Source organism: Calypte anna, chromosome 9 (genome assembly GCF_003957555.1).
Source record: "Calypte anna isolate BGI_N300 chromosome 9, bCalAnn1_v1.p, whole genome shotgun sequence".
NCBI classification, from domain to species: domain Eukaryota; kingdom Metazoa; phylum Chordata; class Aves; order Apodiformes; family Trochilidae; genus Calypte; species Calypte anna.
The window spans coordinates 6308448-6322252 of NC_044255.1; the positions used below are offsets into that span (position 1 = coordinate 6308448).

Below are 13805 nucleotides of genomic sequence, written 5' to 3' on the forward strand. Positions count from 1 at the left end.
CTGTTGTTTCAGTTGATAAGAGCTTATCTATAACCATGGAAACCTGATGGCATGACAAAATGATAGTAAGGGTATGTTTTTTTTTTTTTAAAACACTAGGCAGTGGAGTCACAACTCAGAACTTGATGGTGCTTATCTGCTTGCCCTGCCAGCCCTGGTCACCTCTTGGTACAGGGCAGAGCAGCACAACGCAGCTGCAGGCAGCGCCTCTAGGCCTTCACCTTGGCCAAGTACAGACAATACTGAGTTTACCTTCAAACTCCACATTCCCCAGGTGCAGGATGGCAGCCAGGAGCTTGCTGATGTCCCAGTGCTCAGAATCTGAGAACATGAGGATCTTCATAGCCGAGCGGATGTGGGCGTAGTCTTTGGCGTCGTTCCGGCTGTCGCAGGACATGCAATTGCCCTGCAAGACATCACACTCCCAGGTAAGGCAAATCCCCCTGTCACCCAGAGGAAGAAGAAAGGATCTGCAGGCTGCCAAACTCCTGAATGCAGCCTGGCTGCCCTGTGAGCACAAAGTAGTTCCCATAAAGTAAAAAAAATAACAACTCAGATGTTTTATACACTCTTCCCACGGCTGGTTCTTCCCTTGTCTCGGGAGGGAAATGAGGCAGTGAGGGGTGACTGACTACGAGATGGAAGGCATGAACTGAGCATGCCCTCAGAAGCACTTCTTTTATTGGTCACCCAGTCCTGCCCATGCGTAGCTGGGGTAGGCCTTAATTGGGCACAGGTGGGCTTGGCACAAGCTCACACCTCCCACCTCATAATTAGCCACACCTGATTGCCTCATTTCACTACACGTCTCTGCTCCCAAGGAGAATGCATCAGCAAAAGGGCTAAATAATGCATTTTCACCAGGGCCAGACTGAATACTGAGGGAGGCAAAAGGAAAAGCTGAGGGAAGGCTGCTCTGGAGCACAGGAGGACAGGAAACTTTGACAAGGCTACCTGCACTTACAAGGCTATGCCTGTCACCTTGGTCTTGTCCTTCTGCCTTGTCAATGGACAATTCAGAGCCCAAATCCCAAAACATGTAGGCCTGGATCAATAGTAGAGGGTAAATCTTATAAGAAGAATATTAGGATCTAGCAGAAGGCAGATGGAAGCATCCAAGGCAGCATCAGAAGAGCCTTCAGCAAAACCTGTGCAGCAGATCCTAGGATGCTGCTCCTCATAGAAACTATTTTCAGCCCCAGTGGATATAGGAAAATATCCTTGCAGTTGCCAGCATTATGGTGCGATGATTATAGAAGTGAAGTATTTCTAGGCACTTCAGTGCATGGCTTGTAAATGTGCCTGCTTGTACCAGCAGCAGACCTGAACAAAACCATGGATACGTTTGCCTTTAATCCTCCTCTCTCTGTATTATATTGCCCTACTGCTGACCCAAGGAACTTCAGAGCTTTTTATGGAATGGCAAGTGTGTGAGCTGCACTCACCAGCTCTTGCTGCAAGATCACTACTGTTTTGAAAACATTACATTTCAAAAAATTACAGCAACTTCAATGGTCTTGCTTTTGAGATTCTAGAAACAGCTTTACAGGCTTGATTTAATTTCCTCTGAAAAATGGAGATAGATGCCTGGCTCCCTTCAGCTTCAGCATAAGACTTACCCCATTCTTCCCCAGCTGTAGAACAGCCCAAATCAAACCATCTGACATGTTTACAATGAGGCATCTGCACAGGCTAAGTAGCTGGATTTTCACAATGCCTTTCATGCCCTAAACCAACCAATTGGCTACTTTCAAAAATCTCACCCATGAACATCCCACTGCTGCCACTACAGCAGCATAAACCCAGGCATGGACATTAACATCAGCTCCTGGAGGTCAGACTGAATGCCAGCTTCCTGCATTGTGTATATAAAGAATTATCAGATCTAAGGGTTAGGATTCTTGGCACAGTTTCTTCTTCTTAATTTTCCCCTAAAGTGAATATATCTGATTTGTACTCTCCCTGGCATGAGGTCTGAAATGTGAATATCTGTGAAAGTGGAGGGTATTTCCCACCTGCTTTAAGATGTCCTTTATGGTTCTGAAGTTTTATTTTGACAGAAATCTTTGAGGTGCCACAATCTACCTCCTGCTGGGGGGGCATTAGAGTACACCTCTGAAAAACAGCACTTTTGGTATTACAGCTTCTGGTAGTCTAAGGAAAGGACTGTTCAGATTTGGTAACTCCCCATCTGCAGCTCCTGCTGATTGTAATTGCTCTCAAATGGCAGAGGGATAATGGAGAAGAAAGCAGAGGCCATTACCATAGTGAGATAAGTGTACTCCGAAGCAGTGCCCAGATTCAGCATCTTTTTCTGCTCTGTATTCATCCCCATCAGCATGCAGTAGAAGATGTGATAGTTCCTCTCCTCTGCAGCCTAAAAGGAAGAAGCAGGGCAATGGGCAGGCTGGTCAGGAGAGGAGTGTGACCCCAAGAGCAGGCAGCGTGGTCACTGCCAGCAGCCTCACCTGCCGGCACACCCGGGACTTCTCCAGAAGGAACTGCTCTATCCGGGCTCCTACAATCACACCATTCTGGTTGAAGTGGATGTCAATGTACTTCCCAAAGCGGCTGGAATTGTCATTCCGAATGGTCTTGGCATTTCCAAAAGCTGATGGGCAAGGGCACAGGGAGTATAATCTGGATTACTGCAGTTCGTGAACACCAGGTCTGTGTTTTTACGCCCTTCTTTTTGGCTCTTTAACAGGTTATGTTCCACGTGACAGTGCAGACAAGCACTGGAGAATGCCTGCTCTCAGCCTGCCTTCTAAAGAGAGGGGCAGATAACAGGATCCTAGAAACATACTCAAATGATCCAAATGCAGCCTTTGTCTGACCAGCCAAGAGATCTGGGTAAGTCCAAAGAAACCTTAAGAAGGACTTCCTAGGAACACACTCAATTATTCTACAGAGAAAGATCTCAGGAGCTCCCTGTACCCCCATCCACGCTTGGCCAGTCACTTTGCCACTATTTAGTGCAAATGCTAAATCAGAAAATGCTAAATGCTAAATCCCTTTACCTTGAGCTATGCATTCCCTGGCAGTTCCAGGATATGTACTACAGTAGCACCTCCTCCCACGGTGTGGGAGTTGCCATGGGGGCATGGTAGAAAAACAGAGAGAACATCTACCCTGCATCCCCAGGGCTTTGGGGTTTTTAGCAATTATGCAAATGGAATGGTTCGAAGATGTATTTCTAAATTTTTTAGTCCTGATACAAAAATCTTGAGGTAAAGGTATTAAAACAGGTGTGTTTGCTAAATAGCTCACCTTCCAGAATGGGGTTGGCCTCTAGGACTTGCTGCTCTATCCAGGAATGCTGGCCACTGACAGATGCCAAAAACTGTAGTATTAGCTTTGTGCTTTCAGTCTTCCCAGCTCCAGATTCTCCACTGCAGTGAAAAAAAACCACATAAATCAAACCAACAACAAAAAAACCCCAAGATTATTACAGTCTTCCTTTTTCTTTTTACTAGGGTGGCAAAATGGTAGGCCAAGATTAAAAAAAAATTTAAATCCCACTTATATATACCCTGTAAAAGGCAGATCAGACTGTCTTACATGGAGGGCTGGAGAATTTTAGACTTTCATCATCTTATTTGCTAAAATTTAAGCTGTTTTTTTTTTTTAAGACTTAGGATGAGAACTAAATTCTCCCACTTATTAAAACCAAGAAAATCTGTGGAAGACATTCTGTACCAGTGCAAACTAAGTGACTGCTTGCTTTTCTTCATTAATTCATTAGCAGATTTTTCAATGCTAGTCTTAGCAAACCTCCTGGTATTATTGCAGTGAGACTATTTGGTTTTTCACACTGGTGGTTAACAGAAAATGGCTACATGTTATGTGTTCATAGTATGAAGAAGGCTTCCCTCCATCTGCAGGCTAGCAGAGGTTGTTTCTCTCCAGGAAATCTCTGTTCTCAGGAAATACATGTAACATAAATAGCACATCCCCAGGTGATGGGAGCCCATGTAATGAGATCATGTAAAAAATGGCCTTGTGTCACATGGGCTCATATTTTATGGTTTTTTATGCAGTTCATGTTCACCATGTTCAGATCGTTATCACTGCATTCAGAGATTCTGGGGGCAAACAATGGGCTGCAGAAATCCCTTGCTTATATTCTACCTTTTGAAGCTCTAACTGAAAATGAAGTAGCAGGAGGGAAAGTGTCTCTTTTCTGTTGCCTCTAGCCTTATCTGTGCTCTTAGAATCACCGAATGGGCTGGGTTGGAAGGGACCTCAGAGATCAACTCCAACCCTTGATCCTCTACTGCTGCAGTTCCCAGCCCATGGCACTGAGTGCCACATCCAGTCTCTTTTGAAATATCTCCAGACACGGAGAATCCACTACTTCCCTGGGCAGCCCATTCCGATGTCTGATCACCCTCTCTGTAAAGAAATTCTTTCTTCCTTTTGGAAGATCCCCTTCATTCACAAAGATGCCCCCAGACCATGCCAGACTGGTTTCTGCTCCTTCTCCTGAGCCCTGTCACCTGATCACACAGCACTGGTCTCTCTTATTCCTCTTCATATTGAAATAACAGTTGTCTGCAATGGCAAAGACATGAGGTGGCAGCTCTCCAATTCTCTTGTTGCAGTACATCCTGATCTGATCCACTGTGTAGAGGGGCAGGAGCTGGTATGGATTCACTGCTACCAAGATGGATCCTGTGTAAGTCTGGAAAAAAGTTCTGGGCGTTACCTCTAGCAGGAAACCTGCAAACAAGGATACAACCAAAGCCACTTGCAGCATAAATCTAGACAGAGGCAAGAGGGAGATGCATAGTAGTGCTTGAGTGAGGCTGAGGGCCTGGCTCCTCACTATAAGCTGCTATTAAAACTCCCAGGATATGGATTAGGAGGGGGGAGGTTGTAAAAGGAAAAAAAAATGAGCTACAATCTGCTAGCCAAACCACACTGAGTTCACTGTCTCAAGCTAAAGCACAGGGAAGTCTGATCTTATGTGCCATTTTTGTGTATTATCACAAGCTGCTTTGTAGGGTTTTGTTAAGCTGCTTTGGGGTTCCAGTTTAGATGTAGCTGAACTTTGCCAATGGGTGGGGACACAGTTGTGTCACTCCTATGGTCAGTAACATTTGTAAACAGCAGCACCATTGAAATGGAGGAGGCCTTTGAAGGCTGCAGAAATGCAAGGCAAGAATATTGTTCAAGAACTTGTATGTAAGGCAGCTGCAGGCTGCTAGAGTCTGATATAACAGGTTTATAGACACATCTTGGTAATTAAAACTGCAGCATCTGTAAAATCAGTCCTTGTTTATACTAATTATCACTATATCTGTGTTGTGAGACACAGTTCCTCTCCTATGGAGGTTGTAGAGCATACCCCACAGGAGGCAAAGAGTGCAAAGCCTTAATACTCTCACCATACTGCAAACTGGGAACTAAGGAACAGAGAAACTAAAGATGTCAAGTTGCTCAAAGTCACAGACACAACCTGTAACGGTTGAGAAATGAAACCAAATATCCAGATTTCTTCCTTTGTATCGTATTGCCTCAAAATCAAGTAGCCATAGACTTGGACTGGAGGACAGTCCAGGCCATGTCTCTGTGTACTGGTTCAGACTGATCCTGTGTCATGGCTGCAGGTAACAGCAGCACTAAGCCATCACGTGGGGTGGATTTAGCTGCCTGCCAGTCACGGGTGGGAATGATTGCAACGGGAGAAAGTCAGCAGGGTCACTGCCTCTGTGTCTCTGAGAGGTCAGAGACTGCTGAGGAGTCCAAGTACTCAAATGAAAGAAGATAAAAACTGTGTTGTGCCTCCTCAGCCCCCTCCCAGCCAGGGAAGGGAGCAGCCCCCTCGCATGAAGCCTGGCAGGCCCCTTGTTGGGGCATCCTGCAGAATCCTAGCAGAGGTGTCTCCTGGGAGCACCCTGGCACTCACATAGATTTTGTGCTGCTGGTGACGGATGAGGAGGTTGTGCACCATGCCTGCTTCATGGAGGTCCCCAAGGCTGATCATGTCTTCCACCCCCTGGGCAGAGGAGGGGTGCATCAGGCGCACCATGTGCATGTTGCGAGCCGTGATCCAGTGCTCCTGGGCAAGGCAAGGCAGAGAGTGTAGTGTGTGCTGGTGCTCAGAGAGCCTCTCGGACCTCAGAATCAGACCAGCATGTTCTAACAAGGCAGTAGACTGCACTGTAGAAATTAACTGGTTGGTTGCTCCCCAGGACCAGGTGATTTAAAGCACTGGATGGTGTCATTCAGGTACGCGTTGGGCATCCCCGAGTTCAGCACTGTGCAAAGTGCAGTTTTGTCATATCACCACAGCCACACCATGAGGTAGGGATGAAACCTGAGCCCAACTGACTTCAGAGGGATAATGATTTCAGCTAAAGCTCTACCACATTTAGAGATGGAGCCTGTCTCTGTCCTTTCCTTAACTAAAACCTAGAGCTTACGAAGCTCTAAAGCAGTGTTGGGACCTGGGGCTACCAGGGTATCATTTTATACTTGCCTCATTTTTATATTCTTCCTTTCAGTATATCCTACCAGGCATCACCAAAGGCAGACCATTTGGCTAGATAAGAGCTTTGGTCTGACCCAGTAGGGCCATTCTGTATTTTGTGCTTTTAAATTTTATTTTCATCTTTCATGGGAAGTTATGGTGTAGCTCACCTTGCCTTCATCATCCTCCAGCAAGATCCGTCCTGACTCAGAGTCCTTCACAACTGCCCCAATAGGGACATTAAATTCACTGTTTGGTTGAGTTTCCAGCCACACATGGTCACCCTGGGGAGAAGAAAAGCTGTCATCAAGTCCAGTGACACACTTTATGCTCTGTAGCTCATAGGGGTACATCTCTTGGTCTTAATCTTTTACTGATTTGATTTCTTTAGCTGTGTTTCTGGTTATAGTTTTGGGACAACTTGTCCAACCCAGCTGTTTCACCAGGCAATGAGGCAATGCCTTTTATCAGGACAGCAATCAGTCATCTCTACCACCTCCCAGAGACTGCTGGGGGCACAGTGAATGCTGGTAAAGTGCCTTGGCAGCCTCACATCAACTACAACACTGTCAGAAGAGTGCTTGAAAACACTGACATTCCCACCAGGAAAAAGGCAAACAAAGAAACAGAGAGATGTGAAGGTCACGTGCCTGGAAATGTGGAAATATGGATATATGTAGATACATGTTCTTTCTGCTATAGCTGAAATCACTTAGAAACATGCATGCATCCATGATGTGTCTTTGGGGGGGAAAAAAAAAGCATTTTTTATTCAGCCCAGCTCCTCTCTTTGCATTTATAGGGCCATGGCAACATCCTGCCACCCTGCAGAGCCAGGGGAGCTGCTCTGCTGTCCCTGGAGAGATGCTGTGAGCTGTGGCTCCTAGGACTAAGCACCCCCAGTGCTGCCTGCACAGCTGCCCTGGTTCCACTCCCCGAATCCAAGTCCCCAGACACATCTTCTGTTGCTCCAGCCACTGATACAGGTTCAAACAGAAAGCTTGATTGCATGGGCTAGAATGAAAGCTGAACAAAGCTCTAGGTCAGGTCTTCAATGGCTACCTCATACAGACAGCTGCTGAGGTAGCTTTCTTGCTGTGTGTCTTGTTTTACACAGCTTGTGTTGTAGCATTTACTGCCAAAGTTTCAAGATTTTTACGGAAAATTTATTTTTTTTCCTCTCAGAACACTTTGGGTGCTCTACGTTTAACACCAAACAACTGTAGGGTAAAACATTTTCAAACATTACACAAGGCTATGGAGGAAGTTACACCCCAACAGCACCTGGTGGTGATGAAGAGAGCTCCAAAGGTGATTTGTGTAGTTTCAGTGCCACACCTTGTGTCACCAGCTCCACATGAGCAGCCAGGCTGAGCAGGGCACCCCTGCACCCCCAGTCTGGATTTATACCTTGTTGAGACTGGGTCACTGCTCCTTTTTTTCTGAGCTGGGCCGTGATGTGGAGGTTATTTGCTCCTCTTTGGGCCTCAGGCTGGTCAGCAAATCACAGCACAGCCTGGGACTTACCTTTCTGAAAAGCACCATTATGCTTCAGCTGATTGTATGTAACCTGCAGAAGAACACAACATTAGGCTGGAAAAGGGCTTTGAGCAGGACAGGCAAGGGGGTAGATAAGTTTCCCTGTAAAGATAACAGCAAAATGCCTTAAAAGAATCATGTTTACAGATTTCATTGGAAAAAAAGAGTATAATAAGCCACACCCAACTTAGCAACAAGGAAACCATCTCACAGACTCACAGGATCTTCTGGGTTGGAAAGGGACCTCTGAGATCACCAAGTCCAACCTTTAATGCACTGCCACTGTGTTCACCAGCCCATGGCACTGAGTGCCACATCCAGTCTCTTTTTAAAATCTTCCAGGGATGGAGAATCCACTACTTCCCTGGGCAGCCCATTCCAATGTCTGATCACCCACTTTGTAAAGAATCTTCTCCTAATGCAACCAACCAACCAACCATTTTTTCATCCTCCAAACAATCCAGCCATGATATCCATATCTCTCCAGTTTGATAAAAGCATATTGTGGGTGACAAAGGCCCTACATAACCAGATACACCCATCTACTTAAAGCAAAGATCTCCAGCCCCTGGGTGGTGGCTACCACTTAACCCTGGAGATGCTTTCAACCCTCAAGAAGTCACAGTGCACATTTTCATTCCAGGTTGCTCCTTCAGGGAAATGCTGGGCACATTTATTGCCTGAATGTCAAGTTTGGCTCACAAATCAGAAGAGCCCATGATGCAGATGCCCAGTAGAGTTAACTTGGGCTGCTCCACTGCTCCAGCCTCCATCCCAGTTCCTCTGAAGGATCTCTCCCTCTCTCCATTCCTTGTTTCAGTACACCTAGAGAACAGGCTCAGCTCAAAAGTGACAAGAAAGGTGAAGTGCTTGGAATAAGCAAAATGGTCCATAAAATGCTAACCTGGGGCCAAAAATTATTTGTATTTTGACCTGTTTAAGATCTGTCCCCACTGATGTTTTCTGAGCACTTTCTCTCAAAGAGATTTTGCAACTCATGCTTAATGAGGACATTACTAGATCATCCACATCCCTTCTGTGTCCTATTGGACAGCAAACCACTCAGAAACTACTTTACAAAGAGACAAGTGGCCACCAGGACCAGAAATTTATTTTTGGCACTTATTCTAGGCAACTATATGATCTCTTGGAACATCCCCCTTGAAGAAGATAGAGATCTGCTCTGGTTTTATCTTGACACTTAAATGCAAGTTTCTTGTTTTCCCACAGCCTTTTGAGAAGTTATTTTAATCTGGCCCTAAACTGTACTTTTTAAGGTTTTGGACAGGTTCTCTTGAAACTTTGACCAAAGCAAAACAAAAAAACCAATAAAAACCCACAAAACAAACCAGAAATTACCCAAGTTGAAAATTCCATTTTCTAGCTATACAGGTAATCATCAAAATCCCAGTTTGCTGCAACACTTATATTAGGTATTAATGGGATATTTCATCAATAGTTTCACTGAAATTCTTGAGATTTCTTCTGTCATGTGTTAAGGCTTTAAAATCTTAGATTTAAAATTTCTGATAACTGTTGAAAATGATGAGTAATATATATAACATCTTTTTCAGGAGTAAGCAGATTTTACTACTTTTGTGATTGAATCATTTAAATAATTTTATGATTTATGGGGGAGCTCCACAAGTTTCTGAAGTTTAGAAATTTGCAACTAAATTATCAGAACACTGTTTCAAGCCACCACTCCATGTTTGGAAATTCATGGTCTTGAACAATGCAGATTACTGTTAAAATCACTGAAGGTGAAGTTTGGGGATCCCAATGTTTTCTCCCTCTTGTTCTAATAAACTTCAATGTGTGTGGGTGGGATGTTGATGGTTGGACACAGTGATCACTGTGGTCTTTTCCAACCCTGACAATCCTGTGATTCTTTAATGCCAACACACCCTTTAAAGCAGGAAATTTAAATGGGATTTTCACATAAGTGGCCAGACAAAGAGAAGTGGAATGTTACAATTCAATAACAAAATTATGATAAAATAATTAAAATATAGTAACAAAAAGCTGGTGTGAGGAAAAAATGCAAGTGGTGTCCCCCCAGCAGACCTATTGACTGTATGAAGAATTGATTATCCCTGGGAGACTTGGGCAACCTCCAGAGCTCATTTGTAACTAAGACAATTCTCAATTTTGTGGTGCAGTGTCTAAAGAAATTTGGCAATGCAACATGAGTGTGTTCTTTTGTTTGTGGTTTTTTTTTTCCTGTTGTTTCTTACTTTTACATTCTCTTATGAAGGAATTTATGGTTTTCATCACCACTTACTCTGCTGGTGAAGCCTTCATGTTCTTATTCAGGACTCAGGCACTGGACCTGCCTTATTAACATTTAAGAATGTGATGTGAGGTGGTTGAGAAGCATGGGACTGAGCCAACGTGGGCCAAAGATGGCTCACAACCCACAGATATTTTTCACCAGCAGCCAGAACACTGCCCCAGGGCAGCACTGCCTGCCCAGAAGGAGAAGGAAGTGGTACCTGGACGCCCTACCATGCTGCCTGGCAGCAGAGGCACGAGCTGGTCCCTCATCCAGCCCTTGCTGCCTGCCAGAGGGGATGTGTGAGGGATGAGGTTCCCCTACAGACCTGGAATAGACAGTTTGAGCACTTAAAATGCTTATTCCCAGGGATAGCCATCAGTGGCCAGCCCCCACCTGCCCCAGTGACAGCTCCTGTCTCTCTCCACAGTCATGCAAACTGCTCCCCCACCATGGGAAATTACCTTTCTTGAAGAGATCTTCACTTCTGGATTCCACAGCTTAGTTCCCTCTTTTTCATAAGCATTGGTGTGAAAGTAAAAGAGGAGTGAAAGCAGCACTGGTGGCCATGAAGGGATCCCTCACCAAGCACCAGTTTCTCTGCTGCACAAAGGAGAAATGACTGGAGCACGGTTATTTATTACAGGACTTTGCTCTCAGCTCAGCACATATGTCCTTCCATGTCAGGTGTCTTCAGGAAGCAGGAAGGCTAATTTCTTGCCTGGATGAACCTTAAACTTCAGTCTTCTCCAACTGTGCCTGACTCCTTTCAGATTCTGGGAAGCACTCCCCAGAAGAAACCCTTTAGCATCTGCTTTTTATGATGCTCCAAACAGCACTGACTTCCCTGGGGTCTCTTGGGGTGACCTTGGTAGATGAGAGGAAACCAGGCCCTCATCTCTCATCTCTCCCCTTGCTTTTCTACAGCTTTTTCTGCAAGGCCAGAAAATGCACATCCGTCTATGTTCTTTGTGGCCTGTGTTTTCACCAAACCAGGCATATAAAGGGACTTGAATTTCCAGTCCGTTTGTTAAAAACTTCCTGGTTTTCTTGGAATTAATTTAATCTCCCAAAACCCACTCAGTGGTTCCAGCATCCAGGTGCATGTTAACTCCCTATCTGCCCACTTCTCACTTTTCCAGATTAGGACAGGATGGCCAAGACCTTCCCTCTTTTTGGCTGCTCCCCATGTGCTCCAGCAATCCTGGGTCCTCCTGCCTATCCTGTGAAGTTCCAGCACTGGATGTGATGTCTGGGAAAGAAACAGAAGTGTAGAATACCCACAGGGAGGCAGAGATAGAGTTTCCTTGGCCAGAGGAAGAATCCAGGAGTTGGGCACATTTCAACACTAAATGAGCCCAAGCAAGCAAGGATGAAGGGTGTTCATCTTCCCTTCACCCCACTGTCAGCAAATAGGCAAAAAAAAAAGTGCTGTGATTATAATGTGCTGGACACCAAACACCTTAATTCTTATTTTCTTGTTTCCTAGGCTCAGTGTAGCTGCACCATGTGATGGGGACACAAAAAAACCACTCTTGTTGGTGTCTGAGACAGATTGTTGGAGCTCTTGCTGTGGTTCTGTAGCCAAACCAGAGGTAAGCATTCAAGCATATCAATAAATAATTAGGAGTAACCCTGTGCTTACCCACATTCATACTGGTGTTTTAATATTAGCCTCCTTATATGAGGTTTTTGGTGTAATATCATAGCAGAAATGAAGATACAGGTGCAGAAATAGAGTAAAGGCTTTTCAGGGGCTTGGAGACTTTAACGAGAGGCAGGGAAACCAGCAGGCAGAGAGGAGAGTTTGCTTTACATTTCTAACTGTGCAGATCATTCTTACTCAAGAATATTTACCTCAAAGTAGTTCTTCAGGCAGATGTTTTTTCTGATAAAACAGATTTTTGGAGAGTCTGTGTGCTGTATGATGTGGAAAATAAAATTCAAGTACTGTTTTATTAGATGAAGATCAAACAAATAAAGGGAAGTCCATGCCATCCTACATCCTACATATTGCCAAGGCAGGTAGCTCAACCCAGAGCTTTTCGTGCAAATTAGACTGAGAGGAGAAAGTGCCATGCATATTTCTTCACCCAATGATAAGCACACGCTGCTGAAATTCGCAAATGGAGTGTGATTTAGGCACAGAGAATCTCATACTAAAATACACAACAATTTTAATACCAAGATGCAGTTGAGGGTGGTATGTCAGGGAATAAGCATGGTGTTTCTATTCTGTTACAGTACAGAAAATATATGGAAACACAGGGAAACTCAAGGTGGTCTGAAAGAAAGGGGGGGGGGGGGGGAAAGACAGGGCTCATTGGGGCAGCTGAAAGAGGAAGGGAGATGGATTTCCATATTCTTGACATTCTCAAGAGCCAGATAGTCAGTAGCTGAAGGAGTAAGGAACTTGCCAGAAGCAAGTGGAAAGCAGCCTGGGGTGGCTTTGGTGAAAGCAGCATGCACCACATGAAGAGAGGTGGAAGGAGGCAGGGGGGCAGTGCCTGGGAGGCAGACAGAGGCCATGCTTGGCTTTGGGGAGCCAGCAAGTGTGCCACCTGGGAAAAACCGGGAACTCTGACTGAATGGAGGACAGGGTTTGGTGAGGCACTGAGCAGGGCACAGAGGCATTTGTAGCTGTAATTAAGGGTAATTTGTAGCCCTGCTCTACACTGATAAATAATGCACTGAGAAACGCAATAAAAAAAATGGATTATCCTTAGTGAGTTTAGTCCTGCTGCTGAGGCAGAGCAGTAGTCCATCCAGACAGAACATGTGTTAACAAAACTGCCTCTTCCTGACAGCCTCTTAATTAAGACATTGATGTCAGGATCAAAGGGTTTAGTTTGAACATGGCACTACCTCCACATTTCCTCTCCAGCTAACAAAGTGTGTTTGTCATTCCTGCATCAACCGAGTTCCAGTTGCCAAAGCATTTTATATTGAACTACTTTTTTTTTCTTTTTCCCCTCTGAGATTTCTGAAGGGAGGTGGATTGGATATAAAATTTTGCAATTTAAAACTGTTTGTTCAGAAGCCCCCCTGTCCTAACTAACCTCCTAAAGCAGATTGTGCCTTTAAGTCACTGATGTCTCTTAACTCTGAGAGGCATACCACGGAGAGCAAAGCACACATAAATAACAAGTACCTACCTTTGAAGATCTTCCAGGGGCATCTCTGGGTTGTCTTCAGCATTCTGTCCTTCAGGAAAAAGGCTCCTGTCATTTCCAGCCAGTCCATGGTGTTGGACAGAGGTGGTCTGGTGGCTCATTGCACACTTTCACACTCGGGAAGTGGGCGCTTGCTTCCTCTGCTTGCTGGAAGGCAGGTCATTCCCCCCACTGTGCAATCCCATTATGGTCTGTGTCACTCCATCCTTCCTATTGGGAAGCTGCCAAAGAGGGCATTGCAGGGGTGTATTACAGGCCAGCAATGCCAAGGTATGGCTGGGAGGGAGAGGGAGGTGTGTGTGCCTGTTCTGGCAGCAGTCTGGGCTGGCTGGAGTGGCTGGGG

At 45.2% G+C, this 13805-nt stretch overlaps 1 protein-coding gene across 6 annotated transcripts in view; it reads right to left on the reverse strand.

Moving 5' to 3' along the window:
• Positions 1 to 13587, reverse strand: part of MYO7B (myosin VIIB) — a 58963-nt gene extending 45376 nt beyond the window's left edge. For 3 of the 6 annotated variants that reach the window (XM_030456382.1, XM_030456381.1, XM_030456377.1), the window contains exons 1-9: positions 13445 to 13587; positions 8003 to 8045; positions 6646 to 6759; positions 5912 to 6064; positions 4500 to 4684; positions 3271 to 3392; positions 2469 to 2611; positions 2264 to 2377; positions 253 to 406 (exon numbers count right to left, since the gene is read on the reverse strand). In XM_030456382.1, coding sequence (XP_030312242.1) covers positions 253 to 406; positions 2264 to 2377; positions 2469 to 2611; positions 3271 to 3392; positions 4500 to 4684; positions 5912 to 6064; positions 6646 to 6759; positions 8003 to 8020 — 1003 coding nt within the window. In that variant the 5' untranslated portion in view covers positions 8021 to 8045; positions 13445 to 13587. Of the gene's footprint in view, positions 1 to 252; positions 407 to 2263; positions 2378 to 2468; positions 2612 to 3270; positions 3393 to 4499; positions 4685 to 5911; positions 6065 to 6645; positions 6760 to 8002; positions 8046 to 10522; positions 10545 to 10753; positions 10867 to 12146; positions 12210 to 13444 lie in introns of those variants that run through there. The other 3 variants (XM_030456378.1, XM_030456379.1, XM_030456380.1) reach the window with 3 other exon arrangements.
• Positions 13588 to 13805: the final 218 nt, after the last annotated feature.